The 26,110-nt window shown below is 43.1% G+C and overlaps 1 protein-coding gene across 1 annotated transcript in view; it reads right to left on the bottom strand.

Annotated features, from left to right (window-relative positions):
- SYCP3 (synaptonemal complex protein 3) overlaps positions 1–26,110 on the bottom strand; it is an 85,950-nt gene that overhangs the window by 23,077 nt on the left and 36,763 nt on the right. The window contains exon 4 of the mRNA XM_088467872.1: positions 11,399–11,516. Coding sequence (XP_088323998.1) covers positions 11,399–11,516 — 118 coding nt within the window. The remainder of the gene's footprint in view (positions 1–11,398; positions 11,517–26,110) is intronic.

The following is a 26,110-nucleotide window of genomic DNA, read 5'->3' as shown; positions in this document are numbered from 1 at the left end:
GGTAGCAGATCCTGCTTGTTAGGAGCTGCTAGTTTGGAAGCATTGTATTGTTTGACAGGCGCACCTTATCCTTCCTTCTCACTATCCATTAGGCGACCTGAAAAACTGAACGACTAGCATTCAGTCCTTCAGGTTGCCTAGGCGTAGTGCCCGCACTGAACGGCGTTCACTGAATGTCATTCAGTGCAGGAGACCAACCTCCTATCTACGAACATGTGGAACCTGATGATCGTCGTCAGGTTGACGAGCATGTTCCACAGATAGTCGGCAAGGACCCAGTGTGCACGCACATTGCTGGTCCTTGACGGTTATCCATTAGATGACCTCCTGGTTTTGGTAGGATCGTTCAAAAAGTCGTCTAATGGGTAGGCCCCTTAAGGGTTATATAGGTGCTAGTAGGAGATTGGGGACTTTACAAAAAAAATTAATTAAGTTTCAAGCTCCTCTGCCTCTACATCTAGAAAGTTTACAGAAAAAGTGCTAAAAGTGTTTATGAATGATAGGAGATGTGAATTGGAATGAAGATAATTAACAAAATCAAGTGCTGTGTTTGAAGATTGTCAATATAATGGCCATAGTGCACAAGGTTTGCTGCATAAGTTCCTCCTTCCACATGGCAGGACTCAAAGTCCCCCATGTAGTATAACTAGGGGTGAACCTAGTGCCCATGCCTGTACCTATCACCTGAAGATAACACACAAATGGCAGACAAGGAACTGACGCTGTGCAACAGAAGCAACAGGTTTAAATAGGCTGCCCTCCCTGGAAACAATTCCGATTGGTTAGAGGTATCATGTGATTGGCACAACCCCAGTCCTACAGAATGTGAACTTTGAGAAGATGGCGACACACAGAGCTCTGAAGCAAGAATTGTGCTTCCCAAAAACAGTGCACCCCAGCGCTGACAGGCCACCCACTGGACCAGGAGGGACCTCCCAGCTTCCTGAAAAACAATCCCACAGAACCGCCAGCTCTCCCAATGGAGCCAACAGGAGCACTTCACCAAGCACATACCCCATAACATTTTGATAATGGTAACAAGAGTAGTGTGACAACACACAGTGCATTCACCCTGCTACACATGGGGATGCGTAGCTGCACGCCAGTCAGAGTGTGCATTCAATGGGTAAGTATGCGATCGACGGAATTGGACTCTGGATCAAATGAAAGAATATTGGCTAGTCTATGAATCCTGTTTCTGATCATGTGGACGTGTGCATTGTTTACCTAGGGAAGAGATGATGTGAGGATACATTGTGGGAAGAAAGTAAACCGGTGGAGGGAGTATGATGCTTTGGGCAATGTTCTGCAATCAAAGCCTAGGTCCAGTCATTTATGTGGATGTTAATTTGATGTGTACCACTTACCTAAACATCTATGCAGATCATGTACATCCTTTCATGGCAACAGTGTATTAAGCAGGTGGTTAAAATGTTTTGGCTCATCAGTGTATAGAACAAGTAATTGGAGGGAGCCCAAAATTTATGGGAGACTAACACTAGATCATAAAGAGGTGTGATACATGAGCCAGCATCCCAAAATATTCAGATTCATATCTGCTTGTTATTATACTATTAGGATTATTCCTTCAGTGATGAGTAAACATCACAATACAAGCCTTCTTCACCAGGTGGCAGCTAGGTAACCCCCACACGTCACTGCTCAAGGATCTCTGTGTAATACACACACACGATTCACAGAACCCCATGTCCATCACACCGTAGTCACTGCATTACCTAACAAGAGCCTGGTGCTGTAGCTCTTACCCATTACCCTTGGAGACAACGAAGAAGGGAAAATGTGCTGAAATTACAAGTGCCAGAAAACGCATGCTGGGAGTTGTAGTTTCACAACAGGGCCATTAAGACTTAGGGGTAAATTTACTAAGAATTGAGATAGGTCGAGATGACCATCTCGGGTGATTTTATTCATTTTATTCCTGCTTGCAAATTTACTAAATGTAAAGTTGGGTGAGTTAGAGAGAGATTTCTCCCATATCACTCGTAAAACTCGGGTGAGATAGCAATCTCGAATAAAATCACCATCGGGCCAAATTGGAAGTACTTTTCACCTAAAACATACATCTGACAAATTTACCAAGAATCAGGATGACAAGCTCGGGTGAGATAGGAGCAAACTCTCTGTCAAAATCACTTTTCAAACTCTCAACCCCCTGAGCTGCGAGATGGTCAGAAACATACACAAATCATTGTGATTTGTGTATGTTTCTTTGTGTTAATTAGAAAAAAAATGACGTGAGGTCCCCCCAAAAACTTGGCAACTAGTCCTGGTTTTTAACATTACAGGGAACAAAATATGTAGAGTTCCACTGTAATTTAAGAACCAGCACCAGGCACCGAGCTGGTTTTAAATATACGTAGAAAAAAATTGATGTGAGGTAGCCCGTATGTTTAAAACCAACCCTGGACCCTTTCTAATGGGGGACTGATGCCACAGCCAGGGGTGCCCTTTCTTCGGGCCCCCCAGCCGCAGCATCAGCCCTGACTGTTAGTCAGCCCAGGGATCCCTGGGGAGTTGGGGACCCCGCCAATGAAGGGGTCACCCTCTCCAGGGCACCCATGGCCTGGGCAGATAGCCTGGGGCTATCCCTGCCACCCCTGGGCGGTGGGTGGCGGGTTGATAGTGTTAGGTATAGTGTAAAAATTTGCATTTTCATCATTATCTTTACAGTGGAACTACAGGTCCCAGCAAGCCTCCCCCGGATGCTGGTACTTGGAGAACCACAAGTACCAGCATTCGGGGTATTAAGGACCCACTGGTATGTGTAGTTCACCTGTGAAGAAATGTTTAAAAAACACAAAACACACCGTGAGATTAAAGTTTTATTACATACATACACATACTTACCTGTTGCCAGATGTTCAGGTCCCCTTCTCAACGTAAAGTATCCGTTCGAAATACCTAAAAAAAAAAAAGCGCCAAAACTCACCCTTTTGTCCCTCGATGTTCTCCGCAGTAATCCTTTTAGGTGGCCGGACACTCTGTAACAACATGTATCAGCATGGTATAGCGAATGACTTCAGTGTCCCGGCCGCCAGCCAATCAGCGGCCGCTCATTGGCTGGGACCCATGTAGACTTAGCCAATGAGGGGCTCCTCCACGTGGGTCCCAGCTAATGAGCAACAGGTAAGTATGTGTGTGTATGTATGTATGTAATAGAACTTTATTCTCACGGTGTGTTTTTTTTTTTTAAATGTCTTCACAGGTGAACTACACATACCAGTGGGTCCTTAATGCCCCGCATACTGGTACTTGTGGTTCTCCAAGTACCAGCATGCGGGGGAGGCTTGCTGGGACCTGTAGTTCCACTGTAAAGACAATGTTGTTAATTCTAATTTTACACTACACCTACACTATCAACCCACCACCCCCCACCCAGGGGTGGCGGGGATAGCCCCGGGCTATCAGCCTAGGCCAGGGGTGCCCTGGAGAGGGGTACCCCTTTATTGGAGGGGTAATCAACTCCCCAGGGATCCCTGGCCTGGGCTAACTAGCGGTCAGGATTGATGCTGCGGCTGGGGGGCCCGGTGAAAGGGCACCCCTGGCTATGGCATCAGACCCCCGCTAGAAAGGGTCCAGGGCTGGTTTTAAATATACATGGAACCACACGTAATTTTTTTTTCTACGTATAGCTCGGGAGAGATTTGCAGAGAGAAAACACTGCAATCTCGGGTGAGTATATCTCGTTATATATAATACTCTGGTGATATATCTCGTTTTGCTTCACCATCGGCCAATTCGTTTAGCCTCAAATCACCTGTTGGTAAAATTGGCAAAAAAAAAGGTATTAAATCACCCGAGTTTTGGCGAGTACCAGCGAATAAATCACTTTGAACAACGGGACCATCTCGAATCTTAGTAAATGTACCCCTATGTATCAGGTATGTGAGGAATTGTATTAATCATCCTTTTACTGTGTGATGAGGGGCACTTCACATGCTCTCACTTTACAATGAGACTTTAGTGTTGCATTCAGGGGTGTAGCGTGTGGCCATGGCGCCTGGAGCATGTGTGCTCTATCGCGCCCCCCCTCCAAGTGTGCCAGGTAGGGGGCATATCTAGCATGCACCCCCTCACAAAGCTCTCCTTACACATATCCCCTACACCTACACAGCTCTTCCCCCTTACTCAGCTCACCTCACCTCAAACACACAATGCTCCCCCCTCACTCAGACCCCCCCCACACTCTCCCCCTCTTTCAGCTCACCTCCCCTTACGCTGCCCTCCCCCCTCACTCAGCCTCCCCTCACACACACAGTGCTCCCCCTCACTCAGTTCATCTCCACCTCACTGGGAACACCCCCACAGCTCTCCCCCTTCCTCAACTCTCCTCCCCTCACACAGCTTTCCCCACTCTGTCAGCCACCCCCTCACACACAAAGCTTTCCCCACTCACAGATCCCTCTACACAGCTCCCTCTCTCTCCACATTCAGATCCCTCCCTTCACACGCACACCGATCTCCCCTCACAAAGATCTCCCTTCCTCACACACTCATACACATACAGCTCTTCCGCTTAACATTGCTTCCATTACCTCATATCACGCACACAGTAGACCACCCTACTAAGATCTCCTCACCCCTCTCACTATTGCAGGGCGCCGGGGATCAGCCATCAGAGGGGGGCAGATCACCTGTTACTAAGTAGAGCCTGCAGCACATAAAGAGATCAGTACCTCCATAGTAGGGGCGTGGTGTGGGCGAAGCCACAAACGCCACTCTACCCACACCATGCTTCCTGTCTGCAGGCAATGATTTTTTATGTGCTTCAGGCTCCGCTAGTAAAGTTACAAAAATATATATATTTAAACAAAAGCATACAGTTTAACCAAAAAAGCAGCTCCTACACCAAAATGCAATGATATAATTACAGACAGTTTCAGTTGGCTAACTTTCTAATCAGAAACACTTCAGAAGAATACTCCTCTCTTTTGATACTGCTCAATTTCAAGATTCCTCTGAAAATCTTTCCAATCTCTCTTTGAAGTAGCATAACCAAATATGAAAATTGCTAATTTATTAGCCCCAAACACTAGTGGTTATATATAACTGAAAACTTTGTAAGCACTCAGGTGTCCCGGTGCACTTAGGTGTCCTACGTCAGGACTCAATACATTATTTCAGGTTGAACAGTGTTTAATGCAGCTTATGCTATTAGAGTACAGTCATACTAAGTATGTGGATATGGTCTAGAATATTATTTGATCTGTAACTTACTGTTTATCTTAAAAGTATGCTTACAAATATATAGAAGTGCATACATATATTGTTAAATTGATATGTGACTCTTGAGTGCCACTTTCTTACTTTGAGAATCAAAAAATATATTTATTTTCGGTTTGCAAGACATCAAATACAGTCTATAGTGGGAAATGAACTGTATTTGGGTCTCAAAACAACAAAACACTGATACTTGGTGTCCTAGTTTCAAAAAGGTTGTGTACTACTGATAAGCATTAGGCCACAGTGACAATGTGGCAACTTCTGTAGTTAAGGTAGGAGAAACAAAGAAAAAATAACCTTTCCAAAAAGAAAGAATAACTATTCATCAGTGCTAGGAAAGATTCTGTGTTGAAATACAAGATACTAGAGCATCAACACAGGGTGGCTACTTATATGTCATTATTAATCTATACTTATAAATAATGTTGTAATGGTTTTGTCTGTACATAGAATTTTTTTTTGCAGAAATGTACTCCTTTGGACTGTGTATGAACTAAAGAGACAAAAGTTTTTTCTCTGAATTTTTGTTTGTCTGTCTGTTCATTCCGGCATCATGCAAAAACGATGAATTTTGATTGCGATTTCAATACTGTATAGCTTAGTCACCTAGAAAGAAACTGAGATATATATTATCTCAAGCGACATCAGAGAGAGGATCAATAAAGGAAAAACCAGATGCTTGACACTCATCACGTGCAGTGTGCATGCTCCTTTCCCTACCCTAACCCTCCCGGTGGGGGAGTCTAACCCTAAGTCCCCCCGAGGGTCCCTAACGCTAACCCTCCCCCCCCGTGGCTACACGCTAAGACACCCGGCTTACCTTCGTTCGGTAAGCCGGGTGTCGAGATTTAGTAGTGGGGCTAATGATAGGCGCCGGGATTTCCGACAGGCGCAGGTGCTATCCCGACATAGTCCCATGTCGGGATAGCACCTGCCGGTATCCTAACTACATCCTGTATGTATGTATGTATGTATGTATATATATATATATATATATCAGGGCTTGACAAATTTTTCTAAGATCTAGGAGCCAGGATGAAAGTGTAGGAGCCAGACCCCCCCTTCCCCCGGGGAAGCATTATTGAGCACCTACGCCCCGGGAAACCAACCCCCATGGCCACACCACTAATGGGGTACTCCAGGTAAACCACCCTCCCACAGCCACATTACTGAGCAGCTAACCCCCCTCTTCAGGCAACCAACTCCCAGAAAGACCACCCCTCCGCAGCCAAAAAACCCCGGGCAAGCAAAGCCACCGTCGACAGTGGCCGAACTAGAAAGTGGTGGGCCCAGGTGCAAGAATATGCTTTGGGCAGCCCTATGCAGTGCCCCAGTAGTGGTCCGCCTATGCAGTGCCCACAGTAGTGTCCCATATACAGTGCCCCCAGTAGTGCGCCATTAACAGTGCCCCTTATACAGTGCCCCAGAAGTCCCTCCTATGCATTACCCCCAGTAGTTGTCCCCCCCAGTAGTAGTCCCCCCCTAATGCAGTGACCCCAGCAAAAGTCCCCACTATGCATTGCCCCTAGTAGCGGCCCCACCCTGTACAGTGGCCCCCCATACAGTGTCCCCAGTAGCAGCCACCCTCACCTATGCAGTGTCCCCAGTAGCGGCCACTCCCACCTATGCAGTGCCCCCCGCAGTGTACCCATGAGCGGCCACCCCCCCTATGCAGTGCACCTTACACACAAAAAAACCCCACAACTTACCTGATCCCCGCTCCTGCCAACAACCGCCGCTGTCCGCTCCTCCAGGCCGGCTCTGCACTATGGGAGTGACGTTATGACGTCTCTCCCATCACCTGCTGCGGGGTGAGCCTGAAGGCAGAGCTCATGAGTGAGCTCCAGCCGGCTCACTCCGTGGATGACGCAGCAGCCAATAAGAGTCTGTCTGACTCTCATCGGCTGCTATAACAAATGTACAGCTGCCGCTGTGTTTGCTACTGTGTAGTGTGGACCACGCTCGCAGTCTGCACTACACTAGCGGTGGCCCGGGGTTGCTGAAAATCTGGCCCCCGGGTTTTGTCGAGCCCTGATATATATATATATATATATAAAGATCTAGCCGCCCTTATCATTGCCGCAATGTGCATGCACAGCGGCGCGCATCGCAGCATAGCGGAGCTCTCGCCGGTCTGCAACTAGGCGATCCCAGCATTCTCCCCATTGAAGTCTATGGTATGTGCATGCATACGCATGCCATAGATGCAGACATGCGAGTTGCGCCATCCATGCCGCAATGCGCTTGCATCGCGGCATAGATGAGTGTGGCTACATCTGTATATATATATATATATATATATATATCTCGTCTGTGTATATATATATAATGATCTATTTTGTACACCAAGACAAATACTACATATCATAGAGTTGCTACTCAGTTTACTTGTAACCTTTCAATGTTACTGTAGGTTAAGTGGCTTGCTCATGAGTTAGTAGCCTCAAGCATCTTTTTGTGTTAATCCCTAGAGGAAAAACTGAAAATATTGTTTACAAAGACATTTTGTGATCAATGTCTACAATATAAAATATACATCACAATACTAGATGCCACTACTGTCTTTGTAAAATTAGTTTTGCTGAGCAATAAGAGACATCCATGCGAGCAAAGTTGCGGATAAATGTTGGTCTTAGAATAAAATGTAGAGCCAAAAAATTTACAATATTTAAGAAATCCACCTGTCTAAAAATTATTCTTGTTAGAGCCTACCCAACTCCAATCTATGCTACTCACATTGCACGCCCTGAACCCACAACTGTCCAATCTCGTCTCTTAACCACTCTTGCTCTTTTCCCAAATACTTGTAAAAATCTCTCACAAGCAGGGCCCTATCTGTCCTTTCTTTTCACATCTGTAATTTATTCCGTCTACCTTCGATGTTCATTTTATGTATGCTGAGTAGTTTCTACAGTCTAATGTTGCAGAGCATTATGGTGCGTTACAAAAACAAAGATATAAATATCAGCAACTCGAATTCATCAAGAATCTTTTTAAATGAAATTTGTTAGACAAATATGAAAATGAATCATTCTACTATGAAAGAGGATCCTCATGTGTTTATTATGTTTATGATATGGATGAGGATAACAGGAAGAAATTCACCAAGTCTTAGTAACCAATAAGACTCTTCTGTCTCTCCCTTTCTTATTTTCAATGTCCTAAATAAGGATGTGCTGCATCTCTGGAATAGAAGATGATGATATTTTACATTTCTGATTTGTTTTGTAATAATCCTGGAAAACTGAGCTGTTATAGGCTAGAGATCTTACCCGTTCTGGGTCAAAAAAAGTTTTCTGTCAATCTGGATGAGCAGCAAATGTTATGCTGGGTAGTCTAATAAGAGCTATAAGAGACTGGCAACAAGGGCTAATTTTATAGCAGGCACAAGAGAGAGGCATCTGCAGTCTATTGGCATTATTCAATAAATTAATCTAGAAGCACCCACCTTGAATGTACAAGTCACAATAATTTTGTTAAGTTCCTGTCACGGAATAATGTATACATATATGCACCCATTATTCCACATGGATAACAAAAATCATCCCTATGACTCAGAAAAATAAATTATGAAGCTGGAGACACAGGAAATGGGAAAAAAGGCCAGCTTGCTATCAAAGACATTACCCCCGATTTGAAACGCTTAAATGGAGTATGAGGAAATAATGCAGGTCACCCTGGTCCAAATCCCTGACACCTATATGGATCAGTTGAAAGGCCAATATGAAATCTTTGAAACAAAGACAAGTTATGGAGGTAATGAAAGGAAGCAGAACAAATAAGTAAAATAAATTAATAAATTATCCTACACTGTCAAAGCAAAATGCTATAAAACTACTAAAAGCAATTACAGGTTTAAACCAGAACTATAAATTTCCTAGTGTTGAGAGTATTAATATGTATATTTAGTTTTCTATATTATTTCTTACACAAAATTTGTTTTTGCTTTTTCAGCATCAAAATTAATTATTAATTAATATGTAACAATTTCTAATGTTCTTAAAATAATGTCAAACTGAAACGTATGTAATAAACCTGGGGAATGAATGGGGCTTAGGTAAATATAGTGAGATGATAGATTGTAAATATGGAGAAATATGTGAACTTGTATCTTTTACCAAAATGTTGTACTACTGAAATCCAAAATGGTCTTATGTGATCGTGGAGGTAATAACAAAACACACTGTCCTAGGAAATCAGACAGGCAGGAGGAATGCGAAACAGATATTTGAGATTTTCATGATTGATTTTCCTTTTAAATTGTTCAAGGAGGTGTATTTTCTGTAACTTTTTAGTTTATGGCATATGGAAGGAGTGACTACATATTTGAATTTATATGCCCTATGGAAAAAGTATCTCTATATTATATTACAGAAAAAAAATAGACATACAGTCAGGTGCATAAATATTGGGACATTGACAGAATTTTCAGATTTTGGCCTCTATTCACCACCACAATGGTTTTGAAATGAAACAAACAAGATGTGCTTTAACTGCAGACTTTCAGATTTAATTTGAGGGTAAATACATCCAAATCGGGTGAACGGTGTAGGAATTACAACAGTTTCAATATGTGCCTCCCACTTTTTAAGGGGCCAAAAGTAATGGGACTATCAACTCAAAAGCTATTTCATGGACAGGAGTGGGCTATTCCCTCATTATTTCATTATCAATTAAGCAGGTAAAAGGTCTGGAGTTGATTCTAGGTGTGACATTTGCAGTTGCTGTCAACTCTCAATATGAGATCCAAAGAGCTGTCACTATCAGTGAAGCAAGCCATCATTAGGATGAAAAAACAAACCCATCAGAGAGAGAGCAAAATCATTAGGTGTGGCCAAATCAACTGTTTGGAACATTCTTAGAAAGAAAGAACGCACCGGAGAGCTCAGCAACACCAAAAGACTCGGAAGACCACGGAAAAGAACTGTGGTGGATGACAAAATAATTATTTCCCTGGTGAAGAAAAACCCCTTCACAACAGTTGGCCAAATCAAGAACACTCTCCAGGAGGTAGATGTATATGTGTCAAAGTCAACAATCAAGAGAAGACTTCACAAGAGTGAATATAGAGGGTTCACCACAAGATGCAAACCATTGGTGAACCACAAAAACAGGAAGACCAGATTAGAGTTTGCCAAACAATATCTAAAAAAGCCATTACAGTTCTGGAACAACATCCTATTGACAGATGAGACAAAGATCAACTTGTACCAGAGTGATGGGAAGAGAAGAGAAGGAAAGGAACTGCTCATGATCCAAAACATACCACCTCATCAGTGAAGCATGGTGGTGGTAGTGTCATGGCGTGGGCATGTATGGCTGCCAATGGAACTGGTTCCCTTGTATTTATTGATGATGTGACTGCTGACAAAAGCAGCAGAATGAATTCTGAAGTGTTTCGGGCAATATTATATGCTCATATTCAGTCAAATGCTTCAGAACTCATTGGACGGCGCTTCACAGTGCAGATGGACAATGACCCGAAGCATACTGCAAAAGCAACCAAAGAGTTTTTTAAGGCTAAAAAGTGGAATGTTATGCAATGGCCAAGTCAATCCCCTGACCTGAATCCGATTGAGCATGCATTTCACTTGATGAAGACAAAACTGAAGGGAAAATGCCCCAAGAACAAGCAGGAACTGAAGACATTTGCAGTAGAGGCCTGGCAGAGCATCACCAGGGATGAAACCCAGCATCTGGTGATGTCTATGCGTTCCAGACTTCAGGCTGTATTGCCTGCAAAGGATTTGCAACAAAGTATTAAAAAGTGAAAGTTAGATTTAGGATTGTTTAGTTTGTCCCATTACTTTTGGCCCCTTAAAAAGTGGGAGGCACATATAGAAACCGTTGTAATTCCTACACCGTTCACCTGATTTGGATGTAATTACCCTCAAATTAAATCTGAAAGTCTGCAGTTAAATCACATCTTGTTTGTTTCATTTCAAAGCCATTGTGGTGGTGAATAGAGGACAAAATATGAAAATTCTGTCAATGTCCCAATGTTTATGGACCTGACTGTATAAGGCAAATATATCAGTCTGTCAACTTAGCTCTATTTTATATGCTAAAATATTGCATTTTGAAAATACTAATCCATTCTATGAGTTTCAACAATGTATTTGTTTATCTAGTCATATTTCATAGCTGAACATACCTCTGATCCTGTTGTGTTTTCCAAACATGTTCAATCTTCTGGTTACTGGTTTTCAGAGATGCTTTTGTGTACATTTCCAACCTCTTCCGTTTTGCTAAAAGAGCTTTGCTAATATCAGCTGTTTTGAAACATTAGCACAAATTGTAATTACTGTTCCAAACTGCAAATCTGAGCTACTAAAGCAATGAATAACAAACATATAAATTGCATACCCTCGTTTACTTCTTCACAATAAAAATATATTTAAATGTATTCAATGAGTTAGTGAGAAGAAACTCCTCCATGTAACAATTTAATGATGAATAGCAAAATTGATTTGCATGTTCTGTATTATAGGGAAAAAGCTTTGCATGAAGCAGCCTGGGGTCTCCAGTTAGGGGTAGGGCACCTTACAAAAATCTTTGCCCTTCTTGAGTGCAGATTTTAGCCACTGCAATGTTGCTTTTGCTGTATATTTACGGTTATTTTTCTGATAGAATTTAACTCTGCTCCCAAGGTCTTGCAAACTTTTTTCAGTAACAGTGTTATATTACATGCTACCTATAGTTCCATTTTGAAAGACCATGTTAAATGTGTCCTGTTTGCTGATATGCTATCCGATTCTTTGTATACTATATATTTAGCTAAGTATTAAAATTTACAACTGTATATACAATATATTTCTCCACTTGGTTGTCAAGCTGTATACATCTGCTGTTATGTCCTGAGGAAGGTCCACTGTGACCGAAACGTTGACCTCTGCACCTTATTTGGCTACATGCACTTTATTTCCATCAAGGATGGGTAAATAATTTTTTGTCAGTAACCTGGTGAGTGCCGATTCATATTTTCTATTTTATATATATATATATATATATATATATATATATATGTATATTTAACATAAGTCTTAATAGATGTTTATTTTAATAGTATACGAATTCTAGATAGTGCTGAGTTGTAGCATGAATTGCATATGTAAACTAATCTAATTTGACTTATGACATCTGTCTTACAACTTATTTTTCTTTTCTGATTTCTTCTTGTACTTAAGATTAGCAGTAGCCTTTTTAGGAGCAATACTCTAATTCAGACAGAACCATTATTTTCTTAATACTTTTTTAAAAACGCTATTGTATAGCGCATTAATTTTTACTATTGTGACAAATACACTGGGGCAGTTGTCAATGTTCCTAGCTTTTGTTAATTAATTAGCAACATTACCAGACCACCTGTGAGAGGCTGATAAAAGTTGGGACAGTTTATCTAGTCAGTCTCTTACTGCCTGGGGAGCAGTTTGAGGTCAGCAGAGGGAGAGAGACCATTGCTTGTGATTGTAAGTGCTGTGCTAAATGCTGTTTTGTGAGTTGGACACTATCCTTCCACCTTGAGAGAGGAATTGTATGTTAGCTAGAGCTGGACAGGCTAGGATTTATTTATTTATTTCATTTTTTTGAATAGTTTATTTTTAATTAAAATATATATGACATACATAACATAAGCCTTCAAATGAAAAAAAATGGAAACATTGTGAGTCAAAATAGAAATCCGAAGGATATATTAATCATAGAAGATCGTATATGATATAACAAAATATTGTAATCGATTGTACATCATTAGCTGTGAAGGAGAAGAAAGAAGACACAAGAGAAAAGTGAAGAAAAGAAAAGTAAAGATGGAGAAGGGGTGGAGGGTGGGGTAGGAGGCCTCGCTGGTACAACATCGCAAAAACGAATGTAGTATAAGCAAATGGTACTAAGATAGAATCGGAAGAGTCTGTAGGAAACACCTATAGAGTAGAAAGAGAGAAGATAAGTGACTATATAGAAGCAGTTGATCAAAACAGAAGGGCCGAAAGACCACCCAATGAGTGGGAGCTATGTGAGGGGTTTTGATAATTATACCAAGGGTTCCAAATCTATACGAAATTAGATGATCTATTATTAAGATACGCAGTAATTCTTTCTATACTCACCAAATGGCAAATTCCATCAGTAACTAAGCGGAGAGGAGGAGTGTCTAAACATTTCCAGTATAGGGCAACAAGGCATCTGGCAGCGTTCAGCATTTGAACCACCAACTTATTACAGATTGTGTCTAACGTTGCTATTGGTAGGCTCAAAAGAAAAGACCAAGGATCTTTAATTATGGGAGTATTAACTACCTTACTTAATAAGTTTGCAATCATGTCCCAGTAACGCGCTATTTTGGGGCAAGTCCACAAGATATGAATAAAGGAACCTAGGGCACCGCAACCTCTCCAGCATTGAGGGGAAACAGAAGGAAACATCTTATATAATCTAGTAGGGACCAGGTACCACCTATAAAAGATCTTGTAGGCATTCTCCTTCACCAGGGTCGAAATAGATGTCTTTGAGATCGAGGTATATATATATCAGACCAAGTCTGCTCATCCGGTGGTGGACCTAGGTCTTTTTCCCACTGTAGTTCAAACGATGGTGTAGGAGACTGCCCACTCAACAAGAGGAGCGAGTAAGTGACAGATACAATGCCCTGAGTTAGGGGACAGCGATAACACAGAGATTCAAATTTTGACAGAGAGCAAAGTGGTATAGGGCTAACCAGAGAGGATACAAAATGCCTCAATTGAAATTAAAAAAAGGGTTCACTTCAGGGAACTTATATTTAGTTATAATATCCGGTAACAGCATACATACATCATTATCCATAATATCTATAACAAAGCGGATATTCCTATTTACCCAGGGGCGAGCACGTACCTTGGATTGGCCTGGTGGGAAGGCAGGGTTGTCCAATATAGGGGTGAGAGAAGAGGGAGACGATAGAAGTTTAAAGCAATGGATACAGTAATCCCAAATCTGACAAGTAAAATTAAGGACAGGATGCAGACCAATATAAGGAAATCTGGATTTGGAGGGTAATAGTAGTTGGGAGGCCAGTGAGGTAGCGCAACCTGAATCCGTCTCTAATTGCAGCCAGCGAAGAGTGGATATGGGGACGAACCATGCAACAGCTTGACTCAAATGAGAGGCGTAGTAGTATAAATGGATGTCCGGGAAACCCCTTCCTCCTCCGTTACACGTCTCCTTAAAGACAAGAATCTCGTTCTGGGCACTTTGTTCCTCCATACAAAGCGGAAAAACCATGTGTGGAATTGTGCTAAAGTTGACTCTGGGACTTTAACCGGTAAAGTTTGAAACAGGTATAAGAGACGTGGAAGTATATTCATTTTAAGGACCACTATACGACCTAACCAAAAAATGATGAGAGATTGCCACCTGTGCTGGTCCGACTTGATGGATGAAAGCAAAGGTATAAAATTCTTGTTATAGAGAGTGTTATAGTGGTTTGTAACAAAGATGCCCAGGTAACTAATTTTAGAAGTCCGCCAAGAGAATTTATAGTTGGTTTGTAAGAGTGACAAGCAGGCCGAATCAATATGAAAAGGCAAGGCTTCACTTTTGGACCAATTGATTTTATAGCCCTACAAACGGCCATATGTAGTGAGAACACGGAATAAATATGGTAGAGAAGTATGGGGTGAAGAAAGGGAAAGTAGGACGTCGTCAGCGAACAACGAGATCTTGTACTCAGACTCACCTACAACAATCCCCGTAATATCTCCTGAAGCGCGAACATAGGCCGCCAAGGGTTCGATGGTCAAGGCAAAAACCAGGGGTGACAGAGGGCACCTCTGCCATGTGCCATTTGTAATCTCCAATGGGCAAGAAGCAAGACCGTTTACTGACACCTTAGCCGAAGGGCCTGAGTACAAGACCTGAATCCCAGTGAGGAAGTCTCCTCCAAATCCGAAATGTCGCAAGGTCTCAAACATAAAGGGCCAGCTAATCCTATCGAATGCTTTCTCTGCGTCCAGAGAAAGCATAAGAGCAGGAGTGTGCAGGGAGTTTATCAAATGTATAAGGCTAATTATGCGGATTGTATTATCCCATGCCCATCTACTTGGGATAAACCCCACCTGATCATTATGTATATGTTGAGGCAATACAGTGTTCAAACGTAGGGCCAGAATTTTAGCGTATAACTTGGTGTCCACATTAAGCAAAGATATGGGACGATAATTAGCACAATTCGACAAATCTTTACCCTCTTTAGGTATTACTATAAGTTTGGCCTCAAGAGCTGATTTAGAGAGTGGGGCTCCCCGTAGAATATCATTAAATAAGACCGACAAGTGGGGTATAAGATGACGTTGAAAGGTCTTGTAGTAACTGGAAGTGAAGCCATCAGGGCCCGGCACTTTATTGCTTTTCAGAAGTTTAATAGCGGAAGCGACTTCCTCCTCAGTTATCTCAGCATTTAGTGTAGAAGCTGCCTCTGGTGATAAACGGGGTAGGTGGCATTGTGAAAGAAAACTTTGAATCTCTCACCCAGGTGAGGGCGAAATCCGAGAGGCCCCAAACGCATTATAGAGTTTATCGTAAAATTTGAAAAAAGCCTGATGAGTTTAGGGTTTCGTAAGATGTGACCTGTGGGGGAACAGATAGAAAGCACATTACATCGAGCGATCTTAGACCGCAACCTAGAAACTAAAAGTCTGTCGGCCTTGTCCCCTTTTTTCGTAGAAGGTTTGATTGAGCCATTTTAGACTAGTTTCAGCCTTAGCAGTTAAAAGTAAGTTCAATTCGCCCTTAGCGGATGACAAAACAGATAGATCCATGGGAGAACCTGAGTGTTTGTGTTTTAAAGAAAGGGATCTTATCTGCTCTGAGAGATCTTTCATGTGCTTAGTCCTGGCTTTGGTAGCGTGGGCGGATGCTCTGATTAGATAACCTCGCATAACCGCCTTATGGGCATCCCAAAGGATCATTGGGGTAATAGCTGGAGTCTTATTGCAGTCAAAGTAATGTGTTAATTCCTCTACTAGTTGGGCCTTGAGGAAGGGGTTAAGAAGGAGTTTATCATTCAAGCGCCATGAGGGCTGATGGTTGGGCATAGGGAGACGTCCCAAGAAGGGCTCAAAAAACATTCAGCATTGATACAAGTAAAATGTAATATGTCAATTAAGTCAGAGCATCAACAGGGTGAATAATAAACAGGAAACTAAAAGGTATAGGGTGTATAAGGAAAACAGCATATCTAAGCCGTATATCGCATATATGTAGGTAAACACCCTGCAAAGAACTGATAACAATATTAGAGGACAAAAGATATGTAAAGACAATAATGATTACGAACTTTGTAGAGGTTCACAGAAACTTTGTGTCCCACAAAGTCCAGGTTTTTCTTCAGGAACGCCCGCATTGATAAGGAAGCAATGAGCCACCTCAATATCAATGGGGAAACTACAGATGGTATTCCACATGTAAATAGAACAATCAAAGGACGGAGTGAAATCAAGTCTCAGGAAGGGTGCCCGAGGACCCCCCTACTGTGTGCCATTCCTGGGATGGGGCTCTTTGGGGTGGGGAGGTGTTGACAGGAGGAGAGCATTGCGGAGGAGTTGAAGAGCTCGAGATGTTTAAGCATCAAAGCAATTGTAGGGCTTCATCAGGTGTTTTGGCAACCAAAATTTTGCCATCCGACAGAACTTGGAGGGCAAAGGGGAAACTCCAACGATATTTGATGTTATTGTCTCTCAGTGTCTTGGTAATATCCTTCATCTCACGACGTCTTGCCAGAGTAATGGGGGAGAGATCTTGAAAACTAAGGAGCATGGATCCCTCAAAAGAGATAGCGGAGGATAATCTGGCTTTTGTATAGATCTGATCTTTTGCCAAATAGTAATGCAGCCTCAGAATTACATCTCTTGGGGTGTTTGCGTCCATGGACCTACGGCGAAGAGCTTGATGGGCCCTGTCCAAGAGCAACATATCCGAGATGGTGGGGGCAAGGACCCAGAAGAGGCGGAGAAGATAGTCCATTAGATGAGCCAGTTTCAGGAATGTTGCGATTGTTACGGCGGCCTCTATTGTCTAAATCTTCTTGTTTATCAGCTAAGAGCATCACATCTGTGCGTATTTGTGCTACCTCCTGTTCGGACTCTTGTTGAAAGGCAATAAGTTCTTCTTGTTTTCTCTCAATCGCGTCAACTCTGGAACCCAAAGTGGCCACTTCTGTTTTAATACCAGACAGGGCATCTTGGACTTCCTCGGAAATTGTCTTCTTAATAGTTTTCATTTCAGTGAGGAGCATCGCGATGTCAGCTTTAGTAGCTGAATTTGAAGAGGATTTCTCATCAGAGTCCTTTTCGGAAATCTCGTCGGTAGGTGAGGCGGCAACAGATTTCTGCGAAGATGAGAGTGTAGAGTTCTTGAAGTAGCCAACAAGATTGCGGGATCCTGATTTTTTCCCTCCTTTAGGCATGGTGATGAAGGAAGGGGAGAATGCGGGGAATCTTTAAAGCATCATTAGTATGTACAGGACTAGACTCTCAATATAGTGATATCACATATCCTGTTGTAGCAAGGCTGTGTACAGAGGATTTTGTGTCACATACTGTATGAGAAATGTAATTATAAAAAACGCCACTAGGTGGAGCTGTGGCTCCAGGTAGGGGTTATCCCCTTATATGGATGGCATGATCGTGTGCAGGGGGAGTCAGTTGGTGTAGGTAGGTCCAGGGGTGTCAAACAGGGGGCACATCCAAGAGGGGCTGCAGTAAGAGACCCACACCCAGGGCACTAGGAGGAACCGGCAGCGTGGGAAGCAGCCGCGTCAGCACCGGAGGCCACAGCACTCACCTCCGTGACAGTCAAAGTGGATGCGGGAGCAGAGAGGAGAACAGCCGACTGGGTGGATTGCGGGCAGCACAGGCAGCCAGATGTCAGCGTCCAGGTAGGTGCAGCCGCGTCAGAGAGCTAGGGTCCCCTGATTTCACGAGACCAGTCGGCCAGCGGCTCTCGGAGTTCCAGATTGCGTTAGTGGCGGGGCTGTAAGTACAATCAATTTCCTGCCGTTTGGCTTGTTTTGTTCAGTACGTCCTCGGCTTTTGTTGGGAGTTAGCACTGAATGTGTGAAGCAAAACATTTTCGCCGTAAAAATAACTTCTTCTCAGAGACGGTGTACTAACAACCCTGATGTTTTTTGTTATATTTGTGACAAATATAGTGTTGCAAAAGAAAGAAAAAATATAACTGTATTTGTAAAACAAACGTATCAGGCTTATTTTGGACGTCACATAAGCCAGCAAGACATGTTTTGGGTGCCTCACAAAGTTTGTAAAACCTGCGTGGAATCACTCCGCAATTGGACTAAAAGTGATCAAAAAGGACTTCATTTCAGCATACCTATGATGTGGTGTGAGCCAAAAGATGACTTGAGTGACTGCTATTTTTGTGCTGTAAATGTGAAAGGTATGAATCGATTTAAGAAACACAAATGGGAATACCCAAGTATGAATTCTGCAAAACAACCGATACCACATAGCGCAGATTTACCTGTACAATCATCCAGTTCTTTGTGCGAAGTTGAATGTGATGATGTGGAAATGTTAATTTCATCGAGTCCAAGTGACAACACAGATGAAAGTGAGTTTGAAGAAAGTTCCTCTACTCCAAACAAATTTTCTCAAAAGGAACTAAACGATTTAATTTGTGAATTGAATTTATCGAAAAAAGGAGCTGAGCTTTTAGCATCCAGACTTCAAGAAAAGCACTGTCTTGAGCCGGATGTTACTATAACGTTGTTTCGAAATAGAGAGCAAGCCATACTGCCATTCTTTAGCCAAGATAACAATCTTGTGTACTGCAACAATATTCCGGAACTTCTCCAGATGATGGGTTTACCAGAATATCGAGCAGAAGAGTGGCGGCTCTTTTTGGATAGGAGCTTACAATGCGTATTACTGCACAATGGGAATTCATTTGCGTCGATTCCTATCGGTCATTCAACAAAACTTAAAGAACAGTATGAAAATATCAAGTTAGTCTTAGAAAAAATTGCTTATTCTCAGCATCAGAAGTCTGTTTGTGTCGATTTAAAAATGGTAAACTTTCTTCTTGGGCAGCAAAGTGGATATACTAAGTATCCTTGTCACATATGCTTATGGGATAGTTGTGCAAAACAAAAGCACTGGCAGCAAACCGTATGGCCTCCAAGATAAGTTATAGGAGAAGCCAAAATCAATCATGGGCCCCTAATAAAATAAAATCATACTGCCACCTCTCCATATCAAAGTGGGTTTAATGAAACAATTTGTAAAAGCATTGGACAAGTCAAGCGATTGTTTCACGTATATTTGTCGAACATTTCCATCTCTTAGTATTGAAAAATTAAAGGCAGGAATTTTTGATGGCCCACAGATACGGAAACTGGTGAAGGATCCAAATTTTACCACATCTATGACTGAAACCGAATCTGAAGCATGGTTGAGTTATGGGTCTGTCATTCAAAAAATTTTAGGCAATCACAAGGCAGACAACTATCATGAATTAGTCCACAACATGCTAAAATGTTTCGAGAAAGTAGGTGCCAACATGAGTATTAAAGTACACTTTTTGTACAGCCATATAGATCACTTCCTGTCAAATCTAGGAGATTTAAGCGAAGAACAGGGTGAATGGTTCCACCCGGATATTCAGGTAATGGAAGAAAGATATCAAGGAAGGTGGGATCGTCACATGATGGCCGATTACTATTGGAGTCTGCAGAGGGACTGCCCGCAACAAGAATACAAAAGAAAATCCTACAAAAAACGGTTCTCATAGCTTCCTAAATTTAATCAAAATAAAAAATATATCTTTTTAACTATTTTTAACATTGTTTAATTGAAATTTTCATAAATATTAAAGACATATGCATATCTCAAAAACTAGAGCCAAAATTAATCGAAATCGACTCTTAAATCCCTGGCAACAAATTGACTGTTCCCCAGTGTAATAATTAAAGCAATTGTGTCAGTATATTCATAGCAAATAAAAGAGACTACTTAACCGCTTGCCTGGCATGGTCACATTTTTCCGACACGCCAGGCAGTGCTTTATCTGATCTGGTCACAATATTTTGAGCAGTCAGATAAATAGCGTGGGCGGCTGCAGGAAGAGAATCTTCCCGCAGCTGCTGCTCTCAGAGAGACCTTCCGGTCCCTCTGCTTGCCTGCACCCTCCTCCAGTGTCTGCTGTGCTGCCAATCACTGCTGATCGGTCAGCACAACAGAACACTCCACCCAGGGGTGAAGGGTCCTGTTGTGACCCTAAATTGATGTTTACCTTATTCACTCATAAAAAAAAAAAATTGTCAGTTAAGTGGTTAAAAAAAGACTATTGGATTTTATGAGATGAACAGAACTACCATCAGCTAACAATAAATCTCTTCATGAACTAGTCAATTGTGCATGATCTAATAAAAAAAGCTTACAAATCAACATTGCAAAACAGGAAAGAGATTTTATTGTCATCTTATTCCTTACTATGACATTGTATTATCATTTACACAAGATCCATAAATTCCTAAAAGGTCCTGTCCAGCAGGCTTATCAATTTGACAATAAGTGAATAAATCAAATCTGAATTATTAGGTTTTTAGACAAGATAATCTAAGTGGTTTTCCACCTGGTAAATTGATTCATGCTGTTCTTACAGGTGGCGGTTACCACCTGAGAAATCTCCAGGTTTATGGGTATATTTACTAAAGTGGGAGTTTTTAGAAGTGGAGACGTTGCCCATAGCAACCAATCAGATTCTACTTAACATTTAACTAGCACCTTCTGCAACACCCCGCTTAAATGTCAGTTCCAGATGTGGTGCGTGTTTCCTTACCGGGCTGTATTATTTCTTAGTTCTCTTATTACTGTAGTGAGGCAAAGAGGTAAGTTCAGGTAAGAATGTTTTTTTTAAACCACAGTATGAATTTATTCGACAATAGCAGTTCACACAACATTACATGACACTATAAGCTTTACATTGTGCAGTCAATAAATTACACTTATTTCATTTATCTGGGTCCCAGATTGGTAGGTTCTGCTGCAGTCCTCTGTCTGACTGTTAAGAAGACCTCAGATGAAACTGCCCCTTCACACAGAGAAAACCAGTCAGGACGGATTATCCTCCAGGATTTTTAACATTTGACTCTGTTCCTGAAGAATTTGTGATCTGCGATCTCACTGCAAAGCCAGTTCACTGTGATTGCCGTGGCTGCGGGACTCAGCAACGCCAGATGAGTAGAGGGTAAGAGCGGAATTACTCACCCCTCTCCTCACTCCAGCTAGCAGTGGCTCAGAAAACAGGAGGTTGAGCATTGCGCTGGGACTTTTAAGTGTGTGGCCCGCCGTCTTCCCTCCCTACATTAATTAACAAGTTGTAGCGACTAACAACGGCTCAGAGAATAGAAGGTCGAGTACAACGCCGGGACCTCTAAGTTTGTGGCCCGCCACACTCCCTCCCTTCATTAAATAACAAGCTGTCCATAAAGGTTGAAGCATAGCGGTAAAGACTAAGGAATAAACACAGCTAAGCGCTCTCCCTCTTGTTATGCTTAATTGCAGCTGGATACAAAATTACCTGCATGAACCGAAATATCGACACCACTCATCCGTGACTGTGTAAATTTGGCAGTGTGATCTCTCAATGCTATATTAAAGGGGAAATGAGGACAAAAGTGTCTGTTTTTTATGCATGGACTTTTTTTCTCCCTGTTTTAACAATCACCTGAAATGGAGTTTATTAATCAATTATTTTCTGATGCTCATTGTATATGTTATTATATATGTATATGTTATTATATTTATTGTTTCTTATTTTTGTTTTAATAAAATGATATATTAATTGCGCTCCCTTGGTGGAACTTCTCTGCTTGATTATATTTATATTTTTTGGCAATAACAGTTTTGCCAAAGCTGGGAGTTGCATTTTTATTACAATTTATGTGGATATATAATTTTTATTAAGGTAGCATAGGTTATATTGCGCTAGGGTTATCTTTAAAACAACTTTAACCCGAAAGTAATCCTATATGGGATGTAGGCAGCATCCCGATAGTCAGGATGCCAACAGCCATAATACCGACAGCGGCATCCCGATTTAGGATTATGGGGAGGTTTAGGGCACTAGGGGGAGGGTAAGGCTGCGGGAGGAGAGGGTTAGGATTCGGCTGCGGTATGGAAGGGTTGGGATTAGGCTACGGGACGGAAGGGTTAGGGTTATAATACTTACAGTAATCTGTTGGGATACAGATTGTCGGGATCATGGTGATACCGTACCAAACGCTCATTCATAACCACATTTCTTTAGTCCTAAACATAATTTGTTTATATCGCTCAGTCATCTCTAGCATATTTTACACTCTGTTTTCAATCCACTACAGGGTCAGATTAATAAACTCTGCAACTTGATTCTCATTGTTTCCAATAGTGAGATGATTGTGCCATGCTGCCAATCTATTATTCTCTTTCCCCATGCAAATCAGTGTTTTATTTTTAGTATATTACAGAGGTTCCCAAACACAGTGTGAGGTTCTGGTTTTGTTGTGGGCCCATGGTGGTAAAAGGAGCAGACACTGAAGCAGATTTAAAAATAAACGTGGAATTTTTAATGAGTGGCTTAACAGACATAAATGTGGAAAAACAAAAAGTCCGGGTATAGCACTAAAGTGCACTTGGGAAACTGTAGTGAAGCAATGGGAAAAAGTCCAGGTAGTGATAACAGAAGGTAGTCCAGTATTCCAGGGTTTGTGAGGCTGAAAAACAGGAGATATGGTAAGAACTTACCTTTGTTATCTCCGTTTCTACGAAGTCCTTAGGGTCCACAGGGATACCTTGGGGTATAGGGCTTGGCTCCAGCCATGGGCACCACAGAGTTAAAAGATTTCTCCCAGGATGCACCGGGCCCCCTCCTATACCCCGCCCCCAGGCCAAGGCACCTCAGTTTTAGTATCAAGCCATAGGCCGGGAGAGAGGAAAAAAAAGGAAGAAGAAAGTCTGGAACACACAAGATTCACATTCTCATAGAAAAGGGAGACAGAAACTGGTGACCAGAACCACACCCTACGGAAGCACAGGGCGTCAGGGCGGGCACCCTGTGGACCCTAAGGACTTCGTAGAAACGGAGATAACAAAGGTAAGTTCTTACCATATCTCCTGTTTTCTACCTCAGGGTCCTTAGGGATCCACAGGGATACCTTGGGGATGTCCCAAAGCAGTATCCTTCAAGGGAGGGGATGCTCCTGTGCCGAGAGGAGAATCCGCCGCCCGAAGGAAGCATCCTGAGAAGCAAATGTGTCAAAGGCGTAATGCTTGACGATAGTATGGACAGAGGACCACGTGGCCGCCTTACATAGCTGAAGAGCTGAGGCGCCACGTCGAGCTGCCCACGAAGGTCCCACAGATCTTGTAGAATGAGCTGTCACAGAGGGTGGCACTGGAAGTCCCTCGTGAATGTATGCCTCAGAGATAGCCATGCAGATCCAGCGTGCCAAAGTCTGTTTATTGGCAGGCCAACCTCTCTTATGAAATCCATATAGGACAAACAAAGAGTCTGATTTTCTCAAAGAACTGGTGCGGTCCACGTAAATCTGCAGAGCCCGTACCACATCCAAAGAAGCGTCACCCGCTGTGAGATCAGATGAATTAAAGGCTGAGACCACAATTTCCTCGTTAATGTGGAAACTAGACGCCACTTTAGGAAGGAAATCGGGACGGGTACGAAGTACCGCCCTATCCAAATGAAAAATTAGAAATGGGGGACGACACGAAAGAGCCCCCAAATCCGACACTCTTCTGGCTGAAGCAATAGCCAAAAGGAATACTGTTTTTGCCGTAAGCCATTTTAGATCCACAGAACCCAACGGTTCAAATGGAGGATCCTGTAGCGCCTTCAGGACCACAGCCAGATCCCATGGAGCTACCGGATGGACATAGGGAGGCTGGATGCGAAGGACACCCTGCATAAAGGTACAGATATCAGGCCGCGTAGCAATCCTTCGTTGAAACAAAACCGACAGGGCAGAAACATGTACCCTCAGTGAAGCAAGGCGTAGACCTAAATACAAGCCTGCCTAAAGGAAAGCCAACACTCTCGATATTCTAAACTCGTGAGGATCATATGCTTTAGGGCGACACCACTCAAAATAGGTAAGCCACACCCTGTGGTAAATTCTAGCTGAAGCTGGCTTACGAGCATGTAACATGGTATTGACCACTGCTCTGGAGAAACCCTTGGACCTCAAGAGGGAAGTCTCAAGAGCCACGCCGTCAAAGATAGCCGACTCAGATCCGGGTAGAGACAAGGACCCTGAGACAATAGGTCCGGCCTCTGAGGCAACAACCAAGGAGTGTCGATGGATAGACACTGGAGATCCGAGTACCAACTCCTTCTGGGCCACGCAGGGGCCACCAGGAGGATTTTGCCTCCTTCCTGCCTGAATTTTCGAATTACTCGAGGTAGCAGGGAGAATGGAGGGAACAGGCACGCGAATCGGAAGTTCCATCGTGCCGACAGAGCGTCCACCAGGAGAGCTCCTGCGTCTCTTGTTCGGGATCCGTACGCCCACAGCTTGCGGTTGTGTCTGGAGGCCATGAGGTCTATTTCGGGAAGACCCCACTTGTCCACCAGGAGTTGGATCACCTCCTGGTGAAGAGACCATTCCCCCGGGTGTACATCGTGGCGGCTGAGGAAGTCCGCCTCCCAGTTGAGCACACCCGGAATGAAGACGGTCGAAAATGGCCGGAAGATTGCCTTCTGCCCAAGTCAGAATGCGGGACCCCTCCCTTAGGGCCGCTTGGCTTCGAGTTCCTCCCTGACGATTTAGGTAAGCCACCGTGGTGGCGTTGTCTGACTGAACCTGCACAGGTTTCCCCAGCAGGAATGGTCTTGCATTTTGCAGCGCCCTGAACACTGCTCGAATTTCCAATATATTGATTGGCAGGTCCGATTCCTCCGACGTCCACCGGCCCTGGAAGACGTGTGGGCGTGTCACAGCGCCCCAACCCCGAAGGCAGGCATCCATTGTGAGAAGGACCCAATCCGAAATCCAAAACGGACGTCCCCTGCTGAGATGAGACTTTTGTAACCACCACGTCAAAGACAGGCGCACTTCCGGAGTGAGCCTGATCAACTGCGTCTTTATTCGACGGGGATTTCTGTCCCATCTGGACAGGATCAACATTTGTAGAGGCCTGGAATGGAACTGGGCATACTCCACCATGTCGAACGTTGACACCATGGATCCCAGTAACTTCATTGCCGAGAGAAGAGACACTCGGCGACTGCTTAGAACATTGCGTATCTTGGACTGCAACAGGGCTATCTTTTCCTCCGTCAAGAAGATCCTCTGTTGCTGAGTGTCTAACAATGCCCCGAGATGGACCATTCTCTGAGAAGGAATTAGAGAGGACTTCTTCCAATTCACTATCCAGCCGTGAGCCTGCAATACAGATACTGTCAGCTGTAGATGGCTGCAAAGGAGTTGTGGTGACCCTGCCAACAACAGAAGGTCGTCCAAGTAAGGTAACAGGCGAACTCCCTGCAACCGCAGGTGTGCCGCCATGACCGCCATTACCTTTGTAAACACCCGAGGAGCCGTGGAAAGGCCAAACGGTAGAGCCTGAAACTGGTAATGGAGGTCCGACACTGTAAATCTGAGGTAACGCTGATGAACTCTGGCAATGGGGATATGCAGGTAAGCATCCTGAATATCCAGGGACACCATAAAATCCCCAGGCTGCATAGCTAAAACAATAGAACGCAGAGTCTCCATTCGGAACTGAGGGACCCTTAAAAACTTGTTCAGGGACTTGAGGTTGAGTATAGGTCGGTATGATCCATTTGGTTTTTGAACCAGAAAAAGGTTGGAGTA

Source organism: Taudactylus pleione, unplaced genomic scaffold, assembly GCF_031769625.1.
Source record: "Taudactylus pleione unplaced genomic scaffold, aTauple2 ptg000077l, whole genome shotgun sequence".
NCBI lineage: Eukaryota > Metazoa > Chordata > Amphibia > Anura > Myobatrachidae > Taudactylus > Taudactylus pleione.
Note: the sequence above shows the minus strand (reverse complement) of the source record. Positions and strands in the feature narration are given on the sequence as shown.